The sequence below is a fragment of the Lithobates pipiens genome, unplaced genomic scaffold (genome assembly GCF_037356315.1).
Source record: "Lithobates pipiens isolate NorthernLeopardFrog02 unplaced genomic scaffold, aLitPip1_a1.2 Scaffold_13, whole genome shotgun sequence".
NCBI lineage: Eukaryota > Metazoa > Chordata > Amphibia > Anura > Ranidae > Lithobates > Lithobates pipiens.
This window is the reverse complement of record NW_027507718.1, coordinates 40,839,947-40,865,612: the sequence shown is the minus strand read 5'-3', so window position 1 is coordinate 40,865,612 and position 25,666 is coordinate 40,839,947. Positions and strand designations below refer to the sequence as shown.

General features: G+C 41.6%; 1 protein-coding gene across 1 annotated transcript in view; it reads right to left on the bottom strand.

Annotated features, from left to right (window-relative positions):
- The window catches only part of JAK2 (Janus kinase 2), a 338,166-nt gene that overhangs the window by 67,017 nt on the left and 245,483 nt on the right, over positions 1 to 25,666 (bottom strand). Inside the window, exons 7-11 of the mRNA XM_077475037.1 lie at positions 23,200 to 23,319; positions 12,309 to 12,466; positions 3,795 to 3,906; positions 3,523 to 3,709; positions 1,451 to 1,578 (exon numbers count right to left, since the gene is read on the bottom strand). Coding sequence (XP_077331163.1) covers positions 1,451 to 1,578; positions 3,523 to 3,709; positions 3,795 to 3,906; positions 12,309 to 12,466; positions 23,200 to 23,319 — 705 coding nt within the window. The remainder of the gene's footprint in view (positions 1 to 1,450; positions 1,579 to 3,522; positions 3,710 to 3,794; positions 3,907 to 12,308; positions 12,467 to 23,199; positions 23,320 to 25,666) is intronic.

Genomic DNA, 25,666 nt, shown 5'->3' with positions numbered 1-25,666 from the left:
CCTCCCTGCCTCTTCATCCTAAACAATAACACCCCTCTCCAACTCTCCACCCTAAACAACAACCCTCCTCCCAACTCTCCACCCTAAACAATAACACCCCCTTCCCCACCAAAAAAAAAGTTAAAAGGTACAGTGTTAAAAATAATTTAACCACTTTAGCCCCGGAAGGATTTACCCCATTCCCAACCAGAGCACCTTTTGTGATTTGGCACTGCGTCGATTTAACTGACAATTGCACAGTTGCGCAACAATGTACCCAAACAAAATTGATGTCCTTTTTTCCCCATAAATAGAGCTTTCTTTTAGTGGTATTTGATCGCCTCTGCCTTAATTTTTTGTGCTATAAGCAAAAAAAAAGAACAACTTTTTGCTATAATAAATATCCCCCAAAAATATATATAAAGACATTTTTTTTCCTCAGTTTAGGCTGATATTTATTCTACATATTTTTGGTAAAATATACCCAAGGATGTTCAGAAACTACAAAAATTACCAATGCAACAACTTCACAATACTCTTCAATTGCTTTTCAGTTGATGACTTGATAGGGAAAAAAGATAAATGGGAAGAAAACGTATCCCCATAGAGCCTCACACACTAAAGTGTGGGGTCTTGTGACATAGACTTTGACTATAGAAAGACTACATACATCCCAAAGTGTATCCATAGTATATCGATGTTCTTCAACACATCTGGGATGTCCGTAAGATTTTATGAACGGGACAAGCATTTGTTGTGGGGACCCAAACTCTAGCCCCTTCCAAAAAATGACTTGTCCCTTCATGCCACAGTGTAGTGGCAGGTAGACAACACTGTTTTTTATACAGCATACAATAGACTAGTCAATGAACTGCCACTCTTGCAGACATTTTATACATACAGTATGTCCCAATGTAACCATATTTTGGCTTCCATTTTTTAACATTAGCAATATGTAGCACCTCTACTTACATTTCCCTTATATTTAACAGTAAAACAGCACTCCAGGTAAACAACTAAGAAAACAGATGACATAAATGTAAAACTTTTTAACTTTGAAAAGATTTGTAATTCTGTTCAGACAGTTTTGTGAGTAGCATACTGCACAGTCAGATAGATGCCTATGTCCTAGTTCAGATTCACACCTTCCCGTTTTACATTTCTGCATCCATCCAGTTTATTGCACAAGTCAATATCAACATACTGTTAATTAACTGTTCAGTAGGGAAGGTAGTGACAAAGGGAGATTATAAAGTTAAATCAGAAAAAAGTGACGTTCCTTCTTACAATGCATGTGGCAGAGGTGTGCAAGTTGCAAGACTGGCTGAAGAGAATTATAAATACTAAACAGATTCACGTATAGTATATGTAGTTCAATTATGTACTGTTTGCCTGGAGTTCTGATATTAGGGCTTATGAAGCAAGGAGAATGCAAACTTTATTAGAGAAATGAACCCTAAATAAAACATACGTAAGTCAAGTCTTCACTTCTGATCTTGTGAAAAACCATCTGATTCACATTGGTATGCCGCTGCAAAGAAGGCGATAATGGGACATCCGATACTCTGTTGCTCCTGAAGATAATCAGGTTTGATTTGTCTATAAAAATGACAAAACATTTAACTTCACATAAGAAGATTAGAGATATTACAATTACGGTACCCGTCTGTAAATTCACCCCAATCCCATTACACAATCACACTGTATTTCCAATTTTTTTTAAGATAAATAAAATGTATTATTTCTAAACATCTGCTTTTAGATTTACTAGCTCTCCTCTATTTATTGGTCTGATATTTTTCTACTAATAGATCTATTACTATGGAAACTTGTTTGCAAGGTTAAACCAAATTAAAGTTAGCAATATGATGAAAAAGCTTGGATATACACTACCAAACCTGCATAACTAGCAGTAACTGGTAAACAGAGTTCAAAAGTATGAAGCACAAAGAAAAGGTCTTTTTCTCCACACATACTATGGCATCCCTAAAGGTGAAGATTATTTTACTATACATTATTTTTAGTTTAATTAAAAAAAAAAATAGATATATAGATATATATATATATATATCTATATCAATATAATTGTTTTCTATTATTATAATGTGCACACAATTCATAGTTCTTAACTGAAGATCCATCACATGTTTTGAGAGTGACACTTTATTTGATTATCTGGATGAGGTTTTTGAATATGATCCTAGTATATTTTTGAACCTGGCAGCAGATTTATATTTTTAAATTACATTTTGAATACATGTGGTCTGGCCAGATTAAAAAAGGGCATGAAACAGCATTTAGAATGATCCTGTAAGTGACACTGGCATGGTTGTGATGTTTTTTGGAATAGATTGTCTCATACATCTGTAAATTATATTTTTGGATCTTTAATTATACAATGTATCCCCAATATTTTTAAGACATACTAGTGGCATTGCTATTTTCAGCCCTGAGTGATCCAGGCATCTGCTTAAGGTACTGAAGTCATCCCTTTTTTTATACTTATTTCCAGCTTTTACTTCCCAGTCTTTCTACCAGGCCCTATAAGCGACTCATGTCAAGTTCCTATCTTCCCAATTGTTTCTCCTTCCCAGTAGCAAATACTGATCCTATATTGTTCTATTCATTTTCCAGAAGCTGTCCTAGGTAAGCTACACGTCACTCACTGCTTACACAAAAATATGGACCCCCCATATGATATGTGCATCCTTATCCAGATGCACCCAGGTATTATCTTTGTTATGTTGCTGGGGTGGGGACTAGAATTAAAAAAAAAAAAAAAAAAATTTTTTAGAAATAGTAAAACTTTGAGATGAGTTGGTCAAAAACTGTTCAGAGTAAACTTTTTTTTTTGTCGGAACGATGTTCAGTTAGATTAATTTTACCGGTTTGATATAAATTGGCACTTCAACCTCTCCGGTAATAATTTTACGTGCCTCAGGTGCTTCATTCAGGTTTTGAGAAGGATGCATCAAGGAATTGAATTCAATAGACAACTTAATGAGAACTACTTATAATTGCTAAAATATTCACTAGGCCCTTAGTGGACATCTCAGTCATAACAACAAACACATTCCCCACAACTGCAACTGGTTTAGCACTTCAACTTGCAATGTAATGAACACAATAAGTAACATTAAAGTAAACTTGTGAGAATAGAACTATGGGAACTTCTGCTGCAGACTTCTTTTCAAACATGCAGGATTTGGCTGTAATGCTCATCTTTTTTACCTATATAGTAAGTTACTGAAAAAAAAAGAGCAGTGCAGGGCTCCACATATTTCAAGATTTATGATCTACATCAGGGGTAGGCAACCTCGACCCTCTAGATGTGCTGAAACTACAAATTCCATCATGCCTCTTGGCGTCTTGCCTGTGATTGTCAAAGTCTTGCAATGTCTCATAGGACTTCTAGTTTCACCACAGCTGGTGGGCCGAGGTTGCCTACCCCTGATGTACATGTTCATTCTAGATCAGTGCACCTTTAAAAACCTTTCATTTAATGTTCCGTTTGCTTTTAAAATGAAGGCCACCATGTCTGACCTTTGGGTTTAGGGGGGCAGCATCGAGTAAACTGGAAAATGATGCCATCTGAGCGGACAGTTTCTTTCTGGTAGCAGTTTAACAAATTTCTCAGTGTCCCAAAATTTTTCTTGGCACCTCGTAGGTTGTATTCCCCATTTGGAGTTTTTGTTATCAAGCAGTGTTTATATTCAGGTACTCCAGCACGCTGGAAAAAAAAACACAAATACAGAAAAATGAAATCATTGTAATAAACTCGTTTGTTTTGAATGTTAGTAACTATTCATAATTACCTCTACTGCAAATGTGAGGAAGTACTTGTTAAATTCTTTAGGACTACATCGAAGTATGAAAATTCCTTTTTGGCTTCCTGCTTTTTTGAGCTTGTCAATTGCAAATTCCATCCTATAATCAAGGCGATAGGGGAGAGGCATAATTAAGAAATTGACCAAGAATATGCTGCAGCTTTATACATTTATTTGGAGTAAGTTGTTCCATTTATGTTGAACTCATAACATGGTCTAAAAAAAAAATTAAGCATTCCATAAAGAAGTATAAAAAATAATCACCCTTTTGGCAGGAACGGAACAAATATTAGCAAGGACAGTAGGGGCCCAAACAAATTAGATGACAATTTCCAGAACTAGATGACAATAAGGGACTGATTTACTAAAATTGGACAATGCTAAATTTGGTGCAGCTGTGCATGGTAGCAAAACCGCTTCTAACTTCAGCTTGTTCAATTCAGCTTTGACAATAAGCCCAGGATCATACTGATGCGATTTGGCATCTGATGTGACATGTAAAATCGCATGCCAGTGACTGCACAAATTAGAAAACCCTATCTGAATGCAATTGTTTTCACTCTAATAAGCCAGTGCCAGAGGTGTCAAGAGCTTATCTCTTCTGTCTTACTCCATAGTCCAAGACATGACCAGTCACCTGATACAACTATTCTGGTTTGAATATGTGGGGACTAAAACACTTGCTTATAGTGTAGCTAAAAATCAAAACTTTTTATTTTGGATACAGTAAGGGAGGGTTATAACCCCCATCAGTTTGTTGTTTTGTTTTCTTGCCACCTGTGTCCTCTTGGAGAGATATCCCTTTACTTCCTGTTCCGTAGCTGAAATAGGAATTGATATGGAATCCCGCCAAAAGTGAGGGAATCACAGTTTGTCACCAGGGTCACCAGAACTAGTGTCCTCATTGGAAGATTACCATTCTTTTAGTCTTCTGATGCCAAACCAAAATTCGAGGTTCTTTTTAATCTCACTTTTGATAATGATAAACATGACAAGCAAAGAGTGAATCTCCCTAACAGGGTCACAGACAGCAATAAAAAACTGACAGGTGTTCTAATCCCTCCCAATTCTATCCAAAACAAAAAGAAGTTTTGCCTTTAGGGCGGTAGAATTATGCTTACATGTATAACTGATCTAAGGTCTATGGGCAGCTTACATAAAACAAACAGTTTAGGCTGAATTAGGTCACATTAGACTGCAGATAACCATTAAGACATTTTTATGTTAGACTGGCCAAAGATGGGTAGGCTTTTCTTTTTGTTGTTGAGCAGGCTGAACAAAAACCACAAGATTCCTCCATCTACATGAATGAGTTGGATGGAAAAATTACCTCAAATATTTAAATGCATAGAAATGACTTAACTAGCAACCTATTACAAGCCTAATGCAGCAGTTCAAAACAGTTGCTTTCCCGTTGTCACTTTCTTTTTTAAATAGAGAAGCGATCTTTCAAATGAAATAGCTGTCTGCTTGGAAACCACTGCTGACTTTCAAGCTTCCCTTTTAAATAATAAGGTGTGTGTAATAGCGTGTAGCGTCGGTGGCAAATGCCACAATTTAACAGAGCTTTATCGTAGTTTAAGCGGCGCTTTTCGGATGCTAGTGGGGTGCTTTTAACCCCCGTTAGTGACCAAATAAAGGGTTAAAAGTGCCCACAAATCGCTGCGTTAGGCTCTGCGGCGGTGCTGCCCATTGATTTCAATGGGCAGGGGTGCTTTAGGAGCGGTGTAGACACCACTCCTAAAGGGGGGGGGGAGGCGTTGGCGGTAAAGCCCAGATATTTAACAGCGATTTAACATCGTTTTAGCGGCACCCACAAAGCTCCACGGCAGGCGCTTCAGCGGTGCTGCCCATTGTTTTCAATGGGCAGGGGCACGTTAGGCGTGGTGTATACACCACTCCAAAAGCGTCTCAAAGATGCTACTTGCAGGACTTTTTTTCCACACTGGAGTGACAGGAGAGGCGCTTTGCAGGCACTATTTTTAGCGCTATAGCACCTGTAAAGTACCTCAGTGTGAAAGTAGCCATATAGTTATTGAGAATTTGTCATTCATTAGTAAAACATTAAGAGTCAAGTGGCATTACATATAGTCAGTATTTCTGAACCACCTTTGAATCCAATAAATAGGTGCATGAATACATTGTGGGATTCTGGGGATGGTGGGTGTGCCAGAACTTGAAGCTGAAGTCAAAGATGTAAGAAACTGAAGTCAAAGATACAGACCAACAATATTTCATTCCTGACCTCAGAAGTCAAATGAGCTATTAAAGTTAAACAATAGATTCATCTAGATCTATGCAATCTCTACAGAAATGGTTATTGGCATATTATGTGTTGTATTACATATTGTATACTATTTTGCACTGTGTGCCTTAAACTGTGCTGTAACATCCAATATTAGATTATGCTTTATTTTATATTGTATGTATATGGAAAATATATCTCCTTTTGGAGATAAATAAAAGCTTTTCTGATATATAAAAAATAAATAAATAAATAAAACATTGCATGTAGTGTCTACATTTGTTCAGTGGGTTTTCAGAAGCATAAAATGTTTTCTAAGGGATGCTGTGTTTGCACTTATACATTTTCAGGATCACTTTGATTTAAAAGATATACCGTATTTATTGGTGTATAACATGCACTTTTCCCCTCTGAAAATCAGGGGGAAAACGTGTGCGTTTTATACGCCGATTTCTGCTACCTCTGGAAGTGGAAGGCAGGGACAAGTGCCACTGCATTACATACAGTCGCGATCTCCTGTGTATCCGGCGCTCAGTCACACACAGTCCGGCCCCCCTGGCTTGGCATTGGACCACTGTTCTGTCCATCATATGAGCTGGGCAGGACTGTGAGTGACTGAGCACCGGATACACAGGAGATCACGGATCTGTGTAATCCAGTACTGGCGAGGCTGCAATGATCAGCAAAGGCGAGTCTGCAGATGGACACTAAACAGGCTGCAATGATGGGCACATTAGAGGCTGCAGATGGGCACTAAACAGGCTGCAATAATAGGCATATTAGAGGCTGCAGATGGGCATGGATCAGGCTGCATTGATGGGCACTGGTGAAGCTGCAGATGGGCATTGATCCTTATTTTAAAATTGATGTGGTTTTTTTTTTCCCTGAAACTTCCCTCTTAAAGATAAGGTGCGTGTTATACGCCGATAAATAAAGTATTTTGTTAAAATAAAGGTCTTTTTTTTCCCGATGTTGAAGAGGAGGGCAATTTTAAAGCGCTGCCTAAAACAAAAAGGTGGTCTGAGCACCACCAAGTCTGCTTACATCCCTTGCAGATTTATAAGGGCACAACAAACATTCCATTTGTCCCTTTTATCATACAGGCTTCTTCAACCTGACAGCATTGCCAAATTTAAAGGATCTGGCAATGTCCTGAAATACATCTTTAGCAGCAGATTATACACTGTTGATTTTGTGAGGACACTGCATTAGAATACATATAGTTTGAGGGCTAGTTGAAGCAATTACGGACTTCTCTTGTTGTGATTTAATGGCTGCTTAACATTTTGGCTATAGAATAAGATCTGATGATTTTGCAGTGAGAACACTCTGTACAACCACTTCTTTACCATGGCAACCTACAGTTACACAAGTATAGTTTTACCAGACTAATTAGCAGTTACATTTTTGGCTCAGTGAGGGGAAAAACATGTCCTGTATGATGAAGAATAAAAATGAGTGCTTACAAAAAAAAAGGGGGGGGGGGCAGAGGCGGGGTTAAAAGATCTATTCTTGCATATTTTCTTTCACCACAGCGAAGTACAACGACAGAAAAAAATATATCTGTTTATGAACCTGGGCTTGAGCATGCTTTTTAGGCAGCTGCCAAGTTTTTCCTTGCAGTGAGCCATGGCAAGGGAGCGGTGCAATATGCATTTCAATGCATCACAATGATTACTTTTAAAGTTATTTAACCACTTCCGGATTCGCAGCGAGATTACTTTTAATCAGCGGGAGAGGGCCCCCCACCGCGATCCGCTGCCCTCTGCCGCTTACTAGGGGAGGAGGAGATCAGATCTTTCCAGTGGCTGTGCATGGAGATGAGTGAGGGGAAGATGGCCCATCTCCATGACACTGCAGGGCGGAAGCGACGCCCAAATGTCACTTTCGCCCATAGCTCTTAAAGGACCAATTTTTTTAAATGCCAATTTTTTACATTTTTTTAATTAATTACATTTTTGTGTAAATATGAGATCTGAGGTCTTTTTGAACCCAGGTCTCATATTTAAACGGACTTGTCATGCTTCTATTACATTCCTTGTAACAGGAATAAAAGTGACACTTTTTTTTTTTTTTAAATGTGCCCCTTCCTGCATGCAGAAGTGAGCGCATACGAAAACTGTGTTCAAACCACACATGTGAGGTATCACCGTGATTGGTAGAGCGAGAGCAATAATTCTAGCCCTAGACCTCCCCTGTAATGCAAAACATACAACCTGTAGAATTTTTTGAAATGTCGCCTATGGAGATTTTTAAGGGTAAAAGTTTGTCGCCATTCCACGAGCGGTCACAATTTTGAAGTGGGACATGTTGGGTATCAATTTACTCGGTGTAACATTATCTTTCACAATATATATAAAAAAATTGGGCTAACTTTACAGCTATCTTATTTTTTAAATCAAAAAAGTGTATTTTGTCAAAAAAAAAGTGCGTTTGTAAGACCGCTGTGCAAATATAGTGTGACAAAAAAGTATTGCAATGACCGCAATTTTATTCTGTATGGTGTTAGAAAAAAATATATAATGTTTGGGGGTTCTAAGCAATTTTCTGGCAAAAAAAATGTTTTTATCTTGTAAAAAACAAATCTAAAAAAGAAGAGGCTTAGTCCTAAAGTGGTTAAAGTGCACAAAGTTACACTTCATTCATGACTTCGCTCAGCAGTGCTGTGCATTGAGGTATTGTCCAGCGACATGCAGTGCCTACCTGTGCGCAGCTTTACAATGCTACATGTCTGCATTTTACCATACAAATACAAACAATTGTTTTCTATGTGCCCTAGCAGTGCAGAAAATGCCAGTCATCATGGTATGTGTGAACAAACCCTAACAGTTGACTGGGACATCTAATAAGTCTGATTTCCTGCACAGTATACAATATGTTGTCCATGGGCTGCTCTATAAGGATGCATATGCATGTGATATACTTTTTCTCACATTGCAGAAATATTTGCAGGATCGATGTTGTCAAAGCCATATATTTTTTTTTCTTGGTTCTCACAGGCAACACATTGCTTGTATTCTCAGTATTATTGGGGGGGGGGATGAGACCTTTTAAGACTGGGGATCTGGGCAGGTTCCCGGCTTCTTTGTGCAGTGATGGGTGCCATGTTCCACAAGTTACATGGAGCTAGGCTGCATGATCAAGGGGCGGTGCTATCGGTGGGGGGGGGGGGGGGGGGATATGCAGGGTCATAAGGAGGTGATTGTACAGGGTTCACGATTGTCAGTGACATTAGCAGTGGGAGTGAGAAGGCAGGTATTAGATTTAGAAGGAACAGGGGGCTGAGGCCATTCAGTTTTTTTCTGTGAATACAATCCCAATATTTGTACGATTGTTTTTACAGGCATGTTTCACTTTGATGTAGGGGCTTTTTAGAGCAGATTGGCGCACCTTGCCAGGTGGATTTGGCACCCTCCCAAAAGGGGGGAGGCAAGACCATCACTGATACCACACGGTGGGTGTAACCCACATAATGCCTCTCCAATCTCCTCCACAGGTGTCTGATTAAGAAGGAATGTTAATTATACCATGATTATTCAGATATTTATATTTGTAAATGGAAGACACGCATATTAGCTACATACAGGTGTAGAGCATTTTGCTGAGTAGTACACAGTAATTTGTTTTTACTTCCCCACTTATTTCCATGCAAATCAATAGGGGAGATTTACTAAAATTGCACACAGAAACTGATGTAGTTGTTCATATAACATAGTATCAGTTTCCGAGTTTTAGTGTCAAAGCTTAATTGAACAAGCTGAAGTTAGGGTCCACACCAAAAATGTGCAATGAATAAACCAAAAGAACGCCTTTTTATTTTTTGGACCTCTGATTTTTAAGATCACCCAGAATACTAATGGCATAATGTGATCCGGATCTGCCCAAAACATGCTCAATGGATGAATCGTGAACAGTGCTGAAGCACATGCAGCTTGACTTTTTTCAATCCTAGGTTCTAGCTGTTCGCAGAGACTTCACTTTGTTTCAAGATAGAATTAAGCATGATCCCAGCCTGCACTAAGCCCAATACCTTTTAACTATCAAATGCAAGAGCCTGAGTGAGCAGTTACAAAAAAAAAAAAAAAAAGAGGGTAAAGTGCAGCATGATGATGGGGGCACAGCTAAATCTACATAGGAGGTCAAGATCCTGTGATTACCTTATGCACCTTTTTAAGGTCAGCTTGGGTTCATTTCAATGATAAACCTGGCAATTATGATGATTATTTTCAACGTAAGTGACATCCATTTATAAGTAAAAAGGAACCGATCGGCCCGTGGGCTCCAGGAGCGATTACCATAAGGTGCAAACATGCATGGCGTACCTAAACTTACACTGTTAAGCCGCGTACACACGTGGCGGACTGTCTGGCCAACTTAGTCCGTCAGACAATCCGACGGACAGTCCGTCATACTTTCGAATGAACGGACTTGCCCACACACGGCACTTTTTGAGCGGACTAATACGGCGGACTAAGTCCGCCATACTATCCGCCCTACTTTTGAAATGAACGGACTCGCCCACACACACGGAGGAAAGTCCGCTCATTTCGAGCGCGTCTCCAGGTAGGCGGGGCCCGCGAAGGAGACGTCGCTGACCCCGCCGCCTGGTATGGACTTAAAGGGGAACCCCAACGCCGAAAAAAAAAAATCGGCGTGGGGTCCCCCCAAGTCCACAACAGACCCTTGTCCGAGCACGCTACCCGGCTGGCCAGGAAAGGGGGGCGAGCGCCCCCCCCTCCTGAGCCGTACCAGGCCGCGTGCCCTCAACATGGGGGGGTGCCTTGGGGAAGGGGGGGCCGCGCGGCCCCCCCACCCCAAAGCACATTGTCCCCATGTTGATGAGGACAAGGGCCTCTTCCCGACAACCCTGGCCGTTGGTTGTCGGGGTCTGCGGGCGGGGGGCTTATCGGAATCCGGGAGCCCCTTTAATAAGGGGGCCCCCGGATACCGGCCCCCCACCCTATGTGAATGAGTATGGGGTACAATGTACCCCTACCCATTCACCTGTGAAAAAAAGTACAAAAAAACACAACACAGGGTTTAAATATTTTATTGCACAGCTCCGGGGGTCTTCCGTCTTCGGGGGTCTTCTCGCCGGACTCCTCCGCTATCTTCTTGTAGCTCTTTTGCTAGCGGAGGAGTCAGGCTTTCTTCCTCGCCGCCGGCCTCTTCTCCCGACTTCGGGGGTCTTGTCCCCCTCTTCGGTTCTTCTGCCGGGCCACGGCGCCTTCTTATAGCTCTTTTACAGGCGGTGGCCCGGTCTTCTGTCGCCGCCGCCGCCTTCCGTTCTTCTTCTTCTTAGGGTGGGGGGCCGGTATCCGGGGGCCCCCTTATTAAAGGGGGCTCCCGGATTCCGATAAGCCCCCCGCCCGCAGACCCCGACAACCAACGGCCAGGGTTGTCGGGAAGAGGCCTTTGTCCTCATCAACATGGGGACAAGGTGCTTTGGGGTGGGGGGGCCGCACGGCCCCCCCTTCCCCAAGGCACCCCCCATGTTGAGGGCATGCGGCCTGGTACGGCTCAGGAGGGGGGGCGCTCGCTCGCCCCCCTTTCCTGGCCGGCCGGGTAGCGTGCTCGGACAAGGGTCTGTTGTGGACTTGGGGGGGACCCCCACGCCGATTTTTTTCGGCGTTGGGGTTCCCCTTTAAGTCCATACCAGGCGGCGGGGCCAGCGACGTTTTCGTCGCGGGCCCCGCCTACCTGGATACGCGCTCGAAATGAGCGGACTTTTCTCCGGGCGGGAAAAGTCCGCTCCTTTCAAAAGTACGGCGGACTAGCACACACACGGGCGGATTGTCCGCTGAAATGCGAGTCCGACGGACTGTATTATGGAAATTCCGAAATACTTAGTGCGCCAGACTGCACGCTGAAAAAGTCAGCTGAAGCCCACACACGAGCGGACTGTCCGCTAAAATGTGTTTCGGCGGACTAAGTAGGCCAGACAGTCCGCCCGTGTGTATGCGGCTTGAGATTTATTTATTTTCAGCCAGCGGGCTGAACAAAAATAATGACAGGGATGGAGGAATCCTCCAATCCCCCCTCCCACCTGCTGAAACGGTCAAGTTTCAATCCGTGTATGGCGAGCGTTAAGTTTGTCCTCAACCAGCAATGTCAAATCTGTGCTCGTTGCCATCTTTGTTAATTTTTCCACCCGGCCATTGTCTTCTTTGCTCACTAGTTGGCCAATATTGATGAAACATTAGCTCATGCACACTGGACGTTAAATCCACTTTATCCATTTACAAATATATACTTACGACACAGGGCCATGGCAATAACTATGAATGCCTTCTAGTACTTGTGGCGGCACTACTTCTTTGCAAAGGTAATGGTGTGCATCTGCTGTTAATCTGTAATATCCATCAATCAGTGACACAAAGGATAGAGCTTCTTTTAAAGAAGAAAATTCTACCTCCTGAAGAAAAAAAATAAAAAAAAATAGCAAGCCGTCAACACAGTACTTGACATGAAGTAATTAAATACAGGGTTAAAGGAGCAGTAAAAAGGTAATTTATCAGGGTTATTTATACTGTACCAAGGCTTTTACTGTTACATAAAGAATACACACTCAGAATAAAACATCAATAATATGCTGCCAAAGCAATACAGTGGGCACTTTATCTGTGTATAGTTTAATAAGCGAATCCACACCTGGCAAAGAATCTACTGTGGGGAGGAAAGCACTAGACTCCACAGGTTATTTCTTAAAAGCCAGCAGCTATAGTATTTGTAGCTGCCGACTTTTATTTTACCTTTAGTTATTAACTAAATGCAATATGCTTCATGCATTCTGCAAAAGGATATTATTTAATTTTAAGTATACTAGCTTGTCCTTAAATTACCCTAAAATGAATGAACAAAGCCCATACTGATGCTCCAGAGAACATCTCAAACGTAAATGTTCTGGATATGCAAGATAACCATGTGTGGTCTTTGACATTTTCATAATGTAATGTATTATCCAGGGCCCTCAGACATTATTCAAAACCGTCAAAGTGGACTTACCTGAAAAAAACATTACTGTAGAAATATAATGAACATGGCCCCTTCAGCTTTGCAAAGTAACTTAAATACCGATTTGATGATTTAAAAGCCTTCAACTCCCCTGATACTGTATGATGTCAGCAAACTGATGCCCGTATTTAACGAACATTTCCAACAATGTACATCTATAGCACTTATTGTGCATAGCATGTTTGGAATTCTAAAAATAAAGCCCAGCACTGCTGCAAATGTGTTTTGCACCTCTGCAAAGTGGTAGGCCCCGTTCACATGGGCAATCCGATCAGGTCCGCTTGTCGGGTTTTCAGGTGGACCTGGTTGGCAAGTCTATAAATTCCTATGGATTTGTGTCTGTTTACACCCGCCTACTTCCGGATCTAATCCAGTGTGCATAAAAAAATAAAAAATAAGTAAAATGGGGATCTGCCATCTTACGTTTAGGTGGATTGGTTCAGAGAGAAATCGTGTGTAAGTAAATGGACAGCTGAGTCTGTTTACTTCTGGCCGCCCATAAAGCAGAGCAGACTCTGCCTATGTCCACTCTCTTAGAATATAAGGGGACATCCATCCTGCTTTGCTCCAATCAGCAGGGGATCTGTGAGCTGATCAGAACAAAATTCGCCCTGTGTGAAAGGGGTCCACCTATCCCTTCTAATCTAGAGGGAGGTGTGTCCCTCCTGTCACCCATTTAGCAGTCTTTTTCAACAACTGCAGGAACAGCAGAAATGGCATAGTGCAAGCCTAAAGGGCGGGTACACACTATAAGAAAATTGGAAGAAATTATGTACGAGACATGATCATTCAATTTTTGTATAGTGTGTACATTATACAACTTTCGAAATCCAATTCTGACATTGCAAACAAAAATTTCCGAAAGGATAAACTCCAAATGTTTTCTCGTACGTGAACAGAATGAACGATTTTGGATTAATGTGTACTGTTTTTGTACCAGAAATATCAGATAGGAAAGACTGAGCATGATCAGAAACAAAACAAAAAAATGCCTTTGTCGTATGAAACTTTTTGTACATTATTTCCTTCCTCGCTTTTAAGGAAAACCAGACAGTTGTTCGCTTGACTTTCTTTTAGTGTGTACCAGCCTTAAAAGCTGGTCACTGCTGAATGCCAGAGATAAATATGATAAATTCACATACAATATTTTATAATTAACATATTAAAATATATTTTTGTACTGAACATAATGTTAAAAACTATACCCCAAAATGAACCTTTTCAGACAGTGCAGTGTTTCCTGCCTGCTTGTCTGGTGATGTGTGATGTCAGCAATCTGCCTCTATTCCAGCTCTGATTTACTGGTGTCCAAAGTTTCTTAAAGAGGAAGTAAAGGCTATTTAAAAAAAAAAAAAAAATGCAACCTGCAAGGCAAAGGCATAATGAGCTAGTATGCATAGCATACTAGTTCATTATGAATAACTTACCTGAGAACGATGCCCCCGGAGCGGTCCTCCGTCTTCATCTTCGCCGCTGCCATGTATCCCGGAGTGACTTCCGGGTCTCGCTGCTCTAGCGATGTGATTCGCCAGAGCCGCGATGACGTCACTCCCGCACATGCGCACGGGAGCCGTCACGAGCGGCATATCACAGTGATTTGCGGCCTGCTCAGTGCGCCTGCGCACCGCTGTCTACAGTGCATGCTCCGTAGACAGCGGTGCCTCTCTTTTTGTAAATATCTCCTAAACCGTATAGGTTTAGGAGATATTTCTTGGACCTACAGGTAAGCCTTAATCTAGGCTTACCCGTAGGTCAAAGTGGTTTGTAAGGGTTTACAACCACTTTTAAGTGCCCGCTCTCTCCTCCCCACACATTCAGAGTGGCTTAATGTCCTGCTCAGTTTTCCTGGCTTCTCCCCCCTCTGCAGTGTCCTGTGTAATGACAAGCAAAAGAGGGTGGGCTCTGCTCGGTCTTTGCACTGATGGCCGGATGACTGAAGCAGAGAAGAGCTTGGTGACCATGATGGAGGTAAAGGTATTTTCTCTCTGCTCAGAGAGCCCTGAGAACTGCGTAGTTGGATCGCTTGGTTCATAGCGTTAGAGCCGGCAGGAGACCAATGCTGCATCCACATAGGCAAGTATGATTATTTAAAAATAAATTTAAAAAAACATAGTTCTCTTTTAAGGATCCTGTTGGGTTTTGGCTCCTTAACCAATGAATAGCCGGTTAAGAATACAGCACCCAATGGCGTCCTTAGCAACCAGCTATTCACCACTTATACGTTGCCCGCAACGCATTTAAAATGCGCTATGCATTTTTTAAAACTGCATATAGCATTTGAAAATCGATAATCTACAGTGTAAAAGGGCCCTTAATGCAATGCACCAAGCCACCGGTACTGCGGTACCATGCAATCTGGTGCCTGTAAACGCAATGTGTTTGCGCTCTGTATTCGGTGATCTATTAACAATACATTGGCAAGGGCTAATGCGATCAACTGCGAACCAGCCAGTGTCAAAGAATGCACTTTTATTGCACCATGTTCTGTGTCAAGTGGGGGCATATGTTAGCTTCAGATAAGGCTTGCATTCCTATACATACAAACCAGACGAGACAGCACTCAGGGGCCCAGGTTCAAATATTTGTAAAAGTCCATATGAATAAGTGAAGAAATCTCCTTAAAGACTCATTGAAAGGGATCCAACACCATCAGTGATATTAAAATAGGGGCGCTTACCAGATCCTATTGACCCTCTATCTCTAGAGAGATCAGTCGAGCTGTAATCATAACCATCTGTGGGATATTGCAGATAAAAGTACACTGATAGAAAGTAATTGCCATTACTTGTCTCCCGACCAGCCACATCAGCTATCATGGCTCTAAAAATATTACTAGTCATTGGAAAGCGGCAATAGTTTATAAGACGTTGTATGACATTACAACTTCACTATGGATGGTCGCAAAAAGGTCAGACGGTCCATCTTTCTTGGGTTGCTCCAGTATGGCATCCAGGAAGTCAGCATTGTCAGAAGGAATGATCAGCAATAATACTCTCTATTTTTCTCCCTTGACACGTTTACTTAAAATGTATGTAAACCTTATAATTAATATTCAAGTTACACATTCCTTTTTTTGGTAACATTTTTTGCACGTTTCTTATTGCGTAGTTACATTCTTAATTATTAGCAAGTAGCCGTTCATTCTCCCAGTCCCCTTCAATTCCTGTAGCATTCTGCCCACACTAAGCACATTTGTGCTGATGTGGTTAGTGTTAATTTCGCAGCTGTCTATTGCTACAGGATGCTGTGCCAACACACAACGTGCCTGTGTTTCTATAGTCAGCTTTCCTGCCACACCCAGTAGCCAGCCCTGCGTGACAGCAGCTTTCACCACTGTACTGTGTTAATTGCTAACTGCCCTCAGATGTGCCCCCCACACTCAGGAAGAGGTATGGGCAGAGAGGGCATGCAGGCACATGACTGCTTACCAAAAAAAATAAAAAAATAATGTTTTTTTAATAAAAGATGTTAATTAGGCCATAGTATTTTGTGCGAGTGTGCTTTTCTTTGACTTAACATATACAGTACTTTAAGCAATAAAGTAAAGCACATTAACATCTTAGTAGGAAGGAAATCGAGTGTCAAAATACAGCCCGCTTTCAGGAAGGAAAATGAAGTTCTTTGCAAACAGCTGTCAACATGCAAGATAGCCTGCTGATCGCTGGTGAACAGTGTCTGACACAGGAAACCTGACATTGGTGTGATCTGTAAGAAATCCAATAGCAGTGTTCACCACATGATTATCAAATACAAAACATATAACATAAGCAACATGTGTCTACACATTGTTTACTTTCCCACTCATCATTTCCCACTCATCAGGTCACTGTTACGCTTGTTTACAAAACATCTGGTGAGCTATTGTATTGTTTGTATTGCTTCACTAGCCGTGCAACCCTAAATTTAGGCAGCATTGACAACTGCACGTTTCCTAAACGTGCGACAAAACAAACACACAAAAATGTGCGTTTTGACATGTTTCAGAAATGTGCTGCAATCGCAGGTTGCTCTTGCTATGCCATTAAATGTTATGGGCCCACCAAGTGCAGGTAGCAGACGCACGTTTTTTCAGCACCAAAATGTGTGCTTTTTAAAAATGATTTTTAGCCAATGGAAAGGTATCAACTAGGAAAAAAAAATTGGTGTGTTTTCACATTTTTTCAGGTGCTTCTACTGAAAACCATTGGGCCCAAAAATGCTTGAGGCTTGTTGTTTAAAAGAAGTGACAATCTACAACTGAATCTACCTTATGTGTGAACAGGCATAACTGAAAAACATGGTATTTTGAGAATTTTGAAGCTTTAACCTACAAAAAGCTCAGGTGTAATTGTGGCCTCAGGCCAGCTAAGTTCCATCAGGAAGTCCAATCACACTACTTTTTCTTTTTTACTTTAACCTTATTTTAAGTGTCACAAACAGTTCATTAACTACTTCCCGCCTACAGGCGGCAGCTGCAGGCCGGGTGACGTACCTGTACATCGTGGCCTTTTTTTTGGACACAGCACAAGTCTAGCAGCTGATTTCAGTTAAATATTTTGGCTGAAGTCAGCTGATCGGTTGAGGCGAATCACACATAGTGGCTGATTTACTAATTAGAACAGGCTCACTTTGGAAAATGAACAACAGGAAGCTGCGCTATCTTCTGATCATGTGCAAGCAAAAATCCATTTTTTTTTACCTTTCTTGCATCTTAGTGGTACTCTCTTCAAAATATTTTTTTTTCAACAGTGAAAATTCACTTGCAATTTGAAAATGTACTTTGTAAAGCAATCATACTCTATTCCTTTAGTAACTGAGTCACACAGATTTTTGTGTTCACAAAAACACAGAACTCGGAGTACTGTGAACAGCGAACTGGCTTTTTCTTCCCCGCAGGAAGAAAAAACAGCCAAATATTTAAAGTGGTTGTAACCCTAAAAGGGGGAAAAAATAAAAAAATAAAAATAAAAAGATTCTGTTCCCTTAAGGTATGGTTCATACCTTAAGGGAACAGAATCTTTTTTTTTTTCTTTCCCCCCCCCCCCCCCTTTTAGGGTTACAACCACTTTAAATATTTGGCTGTTTTTTCTTCCTGCGGGGAAGAAAAAGCCAGTTCGCAAAGTGCTTATACCGTGTACTTTGTCCCTTTTTATGCTGTAAAATACCTGGTTTATCCTGCTTGTTCCTGTGCCCCCCACCATACTGTGGTCAGTTTACGTGCCTCCGTAATCTCGCTCATTGCTCTCCCTCTCCCCCCTCCTTCCCTGCCTGTCCGTTCCAAAGCCTGTGTGTGAAAGCGATAGTCTCCCCTCCTGGTTGTAAAGTCAGAATAAGCAAAAACTATCATCCTCTCTGTTTTATCAAGTTATAAAGTACTGTGTCATTTTTTTTATTCTAATCCTAAATAACTTTTTTGCGCATGCGGTCATGTGACCTCCATCTGCTGGCTGGCTGATGTCAGTGTGGAATCTCAGCCCCTCCTGCTGCTCTCCTTAGATCGGGAAAGGAGAGCCGAGGATGACAACTGACAGCATAGAGGTGCTGTGAGAGGTGTTTAGGATTAGAATTAAAAAAAAAGAAAGAAACAGTACTCTGACTTTACAACCACTAAGTAAAAGCAGCACAAATTACACATTGTTAGGCACACAATTCAAGTGGTTGTAAACCCTCCCCCACAACTTTGTCCCATGTAAATCAGCATAAAAAACCCTAATGAACACTGCTTGTAGATATCTCCTTACTTGCTTAGTATTGTTGTAATCCTTGTTGTTCTGTAGAATGAAGTCACTGAGCATGCCCAGATCTCCCCTGATTTATGGCACACTCTCTATGTGCTTATCTATCTGTTATCAGCACTTCCTAGGGCACAACACTGAACTCTGCTAATCACTCAGAGCTTCCTCCTACACACCATGTGACCTCACATACAGTCTAAACTTGGCCATTACTGCAGTCTTATCAGCTGAAGCTGATAAGTCTGACAAAGGCAAACATTAGACATGGGCACAAGTAAATACTATGAAATAAACAAGTAAGCTATGAACAGGGAAGCAGGGTTGCCACAGAAACGTTGGATTGAGAAGGAAGCTTGGTTAACTGTACAGGAAGTGCTCAATGTAAGGGCGGAAATGCACTGCACTGTGGACTCAGAAAACAATACTTAAGATGGTGCTGCCCAACCCCTGGAAAGATTTTTAACGTTTCTTTAAACAGTAAGTAATATGCGATTTGGGCTGGATTACAGTGGCTATAGTCTGATAATGACTGATTATAATGGATTCAATGAAAAGAAGCATCAGAGTGGGAGAGTTTACTTCCTCTTTAACCATTTGATTGCCCCCTTGAGGTTAACCCCTTCCCAGCCAGTGTCATTAGTACAGTGACAGTGATGTTGGTGTCAGTTAGTGTCCCCCCCATGCAATGCCAGCTATATTTATTGGGATATTTATTATAGCAAAAAATTTTGCTTTTATTTTCCAAAATGGTCGCTTTTTTTTGTTTATAGCGGAAAAAATTAAAACCGCAGAGGTGATCAAATACCACCGAATGAAAGCTCTATTTGTGAAGGGGGGGGGGGGGGGGAAGAGGACGTCGATTTTGTTTGGGTGCAATGCCGCACGACTGCGCTATTGTCAGTGAAAGCGAAGCAGTGCCGTATGTCAAAAAGTGCTCTGGTGGGGGGGGGGGGGATCCTTTTAGGGCTGAAGTGGTTAAACTGAGTAGAGGGTTCTTTACTGTAATAGTGATTAGGATGTGGAATTCTCTTCCACAGGCAGTGGTTTCAGGTGGGAGCATTGATAATTAAAAAAAAAAAAAACTTTTAGATAAGCACCTGAAAGACCACAACAGGGATATATAATGAATAATGACATCACACACATAGGTTGTACTTGATGGACTTGTGTCTTTTTTCAACCTCACCTACTATGTAACTATTTAACTCTCTCAGACCCCTTTCACACCAGGACGTTTTGCAGGCGCTATAGCGTTAGAAATAGCACCTGCAAAACGCCCTAAAGAAGCTGCACCATTGTTCGTAGTGTGAAAGCCCAGAGGGCTTTCACACTACAGCGGTGCGCTGGCAGGACGTCAGAAAAAAGTCCTGCCAGCAGCTTCTTTGGAGCGGTGAAGGAGCGGTGTGTTTACCGCTCCTCCACCGCTGCTCCCCATTGAAATCAATGGGGCAGCGCTGTAATGCCGCCGGCAAAACGCCGCTATTTAACCCTTTCGCGGCCGCTAGCGGGGGTAAAAGCGCCGAAATGCGCCGCAAATCCGGTGGTAAAACGCAGCTAAAAATAGCGGCGTTTTACCGCCCACGCTATCAGCGGTGTGGTGTGAAAGGGGTCTTATACTGGTCACTGGAAGTTCAACATGGCACCTCATGGCAAAGAACTCTGAGGATCTGGAAAAACAAACAAATTGTTTCTCTACATAAAGATGGCCTAGGCTATAAGAAGAATGCCAAGACCCTGAAACAGAGCTGCAGCACGGTGACCAAGACCATACAGCGGTTCAACAGGACAGGTTCCACTCAGAACAGGCCTCACCATGGTTGACCAAAGAAGCGGAGCGCGCATGCTCAGCATCATATCCAGAGGTTGTCTTCGGGAAATAGACGTATGAGTGCTGCCAGCATTGCTGCATAGGTTGAAGGGGTCAGCCTGTCAGTGCTCAGACCATAGGCCGCACAGGGCATCAAATTGGACTGCATGGCTGCTGTCGCAGAAGGAAGCCTCTTCTAAAGATGATGCACAAGAAAGGCCGCAGTTTGCTGAAAACAAGCAGACTAAGTACATAGTTTACTGGAACCATGTCCTCTGGTCAGATGAGACCAAGATAAACTTATATGGTTCTGATGGTGTCAAGCATGTGTGGCAGCAACCAGGTGAAGAGTACAAGACAAGCGTGTCTTGCCTATAGTCAAGCATGGTGGTGGGAGTGTCATGGTCTGGAGTTGCATGAGTGCTGCCGGCACTGGGAAGCCAGTTTGAGGGATCCACGAATGCCAACATATATTTTGACACACTGAAACAGAGCATGACGACCACCCCCCCCCATTCGGAGACTGGGCCGCAGGGCAGTAGTCCATCACGATAACAACCCCAAACACACCTCCAAGATGAACACTGCCTTGCTAAAGAAGCTGAGGGTAAAGGTGATTGACTGGCCAAGCATGTCTCCAGACCTAAACCCTATTGAGCATCTGTGGGGCATCCTTAAACAGAAGGTGGAGGAGCGCAAGATCTCTTATATCCACCAGCTCCATGATTTGGTCTTGGAGGAGTGGAAGAGGACTCCAGCTGCAACCTGTGAAGCTCTGGTAAACGCCATGCCCAAGAGGGTTAAGGCAGTGCTGGAAAATAAAGGTGGCCACACAAAAGATTGGCACTTTGGGCCCAATTTGGACATTTTCCCTTAGGGGTGTACTCACTTTTGTTGCCAGAGTTTAGACATTAAGGAGGAAGTAAACCGTTATGGGTTCTACCTCCTCTTTTTTCCCCTGCAGAGTAAAAGCATAATGGGCTAGTATGCATTGCATACTAGCCCATTATGTTGCACTTACCTGCAAACGAAGCCCGCGATGACCCAGCATCCATCTTCATCCCTCTTCCTTTCTGGGCCGTAAACTACGGTTCTGTGACTAGCTGCATGCGTGCAGAAGCTGCTGGTCACGGCACAGGCTTTTTAGAAATGTGCCCTTTCTTCAGAGCGCATGCGCTGAACGTATATGGTAAATACATCCTAAACAGTGCAGGTTTAGGAGATATTTCCAGTATCTACAGGTAAGCCTTATTATTGGCTTACCTGTAGGTTAAAGAGGCAGTAAAGGGTTTACAACCACTTCAATGAGTTATTTTGAGGGGACAGCAAATTTAGACTGTTATGCAACCTGTACACTCACTACTTTATATTGTAGCAAAGTGTAATTTCTTCAGTGTTGTCACATGAAAATATATAATAAAGTACACATATATATAATTATTTTTCTTCACTTTTTTTTTTCTTTCGTTTATATATATCGCAGAAAGTAAAAAACCCAGTGGTGATCAAATACCAAAAAAACAACAAAAAAAAAGCTCTATTAATGTGAAAATAATGCTAAACATTTTATTTTTATTTCCATACAGTGTTGCATAACTGTGCAATTGCCAGTTAAGTGCACTGCTAAAAAGCAAGCGGTCGATATCACTGCGCGGCAGTACCATGCATTTCAGTGTGGTGACATGCAGTGCAATCCAGTTCACTAATGAAAAATTGAAACATGCTGCATTTTTCTGCAGTGTAACACTACAGTGCTTGTGAACTTGGTGTGAAAAGTATACATTTAAAAAATTGTCACCCTAGTAGTGACCTTTTATCCAAGTGCAGATACACATAGGTCACTGCAGATTGTGAAGTTCTTAAAAGACATTCTCCTCAAATAAAATGTCCTGTTCCCGAGGGGACCTAACCTTCAGCTTCCATCCGAGGGCATCCTAGGCGCCTAGTGAATCACTCTACCTCCTGATTGTCTTGTGGTATAGAGCTCAGCTGCTGGGAACCTGTGCCCAGATCATGTGAACTAAAGTATTTGCATATTCTGTTGTCAAAGTACTAGACAGAACTAAACTCTGTCAATCAACATTGACTATTTTAAAGCCTTCTGCTGATAGCATTAGTAAATAGATAGGAAAGCATTTCATATTGATTTAAATTGTCTTTTTTTTTTTAAACATTTCTTCAGTTACTTCCTAGTTTTGAGGTCTAGGCAAAATGTCATACATCCCAGGAGTCTTCAGGAGGGGAGGAGGAGGGGTTTTCTCAGCTAAGCACACCCTCTTGCATGCCTGAGCTAAGGGCAGATGGATTCCAGGAAGTAAACGCTACATGAATCATCTGCCCTTGCTCAAGATTTCCATGACCAGAAATGCTAGGTGTTTTTTAAAAGTGATTTCTCAGTAAAATAAAGCATCGGTAATATATTTAGCAAAATCTGGTTTTAAAACAGAAGACAAAAGTATGGATTGTTTGTACTTTTTTTTTTTAACAAGAAGCACAGCAGAAAGTAAAAGTGTTATATGGCTTGCTCTCAAATACATTAAATGCTTTGGATTTACAAGAAAAGAAATTGGGAAGTAACTTCATAATGGAATAACAAGAAACAAAATATCTTACCAGCAACTTGTTGTCCTGTTTGTGGATTGTTACTATCCGACTCTCAGAGGAATCCTCCTTGCTAGCTTGTTTAATGCTCACATCAATGATGTCAGGAAAATCACAATAAGTTTGCAAGTCCTGAAAAAAAAAAAACATACAGGGGAATCGTGTTGTAACCAGAAACTGTTATTGCACACTTCTAGCACTGGTATTCTTCAATTGACTAGACCAGAATAGAGAAGGTCAACAAATCATATTGATAAAGATTAGAGCCTAAAATCAGCCAAAACATTTTCCCCCATTTGGGATACATGGGTAAGGATTGGAATCTCTGCAAAGTTTTTATTGCTGTCTATCTCTTTAACGGTTGTCCCTGGGAAATGAAGGCACAGACCAGGGGCGTAGCTACAGGGGTCGAATTTGCAACCTGACCCCATGACCCAGAGGACCTTTGCAGCCTCCCTGTACACATGCTATCCAGTGATGTCACAGGCAGAAATAAAGACACGACTGAAATTTTAGGTCCTTACCAATTGTAGTTGGGATTTGACAGGTAAAAAGTTAAACCTAGCTAAAAAAAAAAAAAAAAAAATTATTATCCATCTATGAACAGTCTAAGACTTCATGATTGATCTCCAATACTGCCTTTGTGCGATTTAAAATTGGCTGTTCTACCACACACCACAGCTATTGGCCAACTAGCCCAAACACCTTACTTACCATATCTATGGTTAGCAGACTCTTGCAAAGGAAGCTACAATATTGCAAAGTTAGCACGAGTTAGGTTTAGGTTTTCATCAAACTAGAAACGTAATGCTAGTCTCATACCGAACATGAAGAGATTACTAAACTTCTCGTACAACACAGAAGTGATGTAATGTGTATTGTAATGTATTCTTTCGTTTAGGAGCATAGGTGGTCTTTTTCTTCTGTTATTTTTTGGACAAATACTGTACTTATTAAACTAAAATCATATGATCTGGTATCGTACTAGAAAACTTTTCGTTTTTGTCCCTTGACAAACTGTCATGATCGTTATTGTAAGATCACTTAGAAAGCGGTATTTATCGGCTGATTTTCTGACCGTGTGTTCTAGGCAACAGGCCAGTGATGGGGAACCTTGGCACCCCAGATGTTTTGGAACTACATTTGCCATGATGCTCATGCACTCTGCAGAGTAGTTTAGCATCATGGGAAATGTAGTTCCTAAACATCTGGGGTGCCAAGGTTCGCCACCACTGGTTTAGGAAGTCTCTAAATACAACAGACATACAATTCAGTAGTACCGCTTGGCCTTTATATGGAGAAAAAATTTGCATGACATATCATTAGCCTTTTAACCAAATCGCCGTACCCATACGTCGGTATTTTGACGCTAAATACCAGGGTTATGGCAGCAGCTAGCTGCCATAATCCCAGTATTTTCAGGAACGGCGTGCGTTTCTCTTTAGGATAAAAGTGGTCTCTGCAGCGAATTTGCAGCCACATTACTTTTATTGATGACGGGAGAGGGCCCCCTCCAGCCGCACTCCAGTCGTATCCGCCGCTTACCGGAGCCGTCAGTAGCGGCGGAGACAATCACATCTGCTCCCCTCACTGCCTGAATGCCAACTGAGGGGAAGATGGCCCCTGCTCGGCTTCATAGTACTGGAGGGTGGAAGCAACGTCAAACGTCACTTCAATGCATCACCAATGCTCTTAAAGGAGAATTATTTTTGCAATTTAGTGTAAATATGATATCTGAGGTCTTTTTGCCCCCAGATCTCATATTTAAGAGGTCCTGTCATGCTTTTTATCTATTACAGGAGATGTTTACATTCCTTGTAATAGAAATAACAGTGACCCAAAAATAGCGTCCAAATAAAAAGTAAAATAAGAAAAAAATTAAATAATTTAGAGCGCTCCATCCCGATGAGCTCGTGCGCAGAGGTGAACGCATACGCGAGTAGCGCCCCCATATGAAAATGTTGTTAAAACAAGACATGTGAGGTATCGCCACGATCGATAGAGAGAGCAATAATTCTAGACCTCCTTTAAATCAAAACTGGTTACCTGTAGGAGAATGGATGGAGATTTTGAGTAAAAGTTTGTCGCCATTCCACAAGCGGAGCGCAATTTTAAAGCGTGACAGGTTTGGTATCAATTTACTTGGCGTAACATTATCTTTCACAATATTAAAAAAAATTGGGCTAACTTTACTGTTGTCTTATTTTTTTAATTCAAAAAAGTGTATTTTTTCGAAAAAGTGTGCTTGTAAGACCGCTACGCAAATACGGTGTGACAAAAAGTATCGCAACGACCACCATTTTATTCTCTAGGGTGTTAGAAAAAATATATAATGTTTGAGGATTCTAAGAAATTTTCTAGCAAAAAAATAGGATTTTTGTACTCACCGTAAAAAAATTTCTCTGAAGTTCATGGACGGACACAGACCTTTAACCACTTAACAACCGGCCCATAGCCGATTAACGGCTGGTTAAGGTCT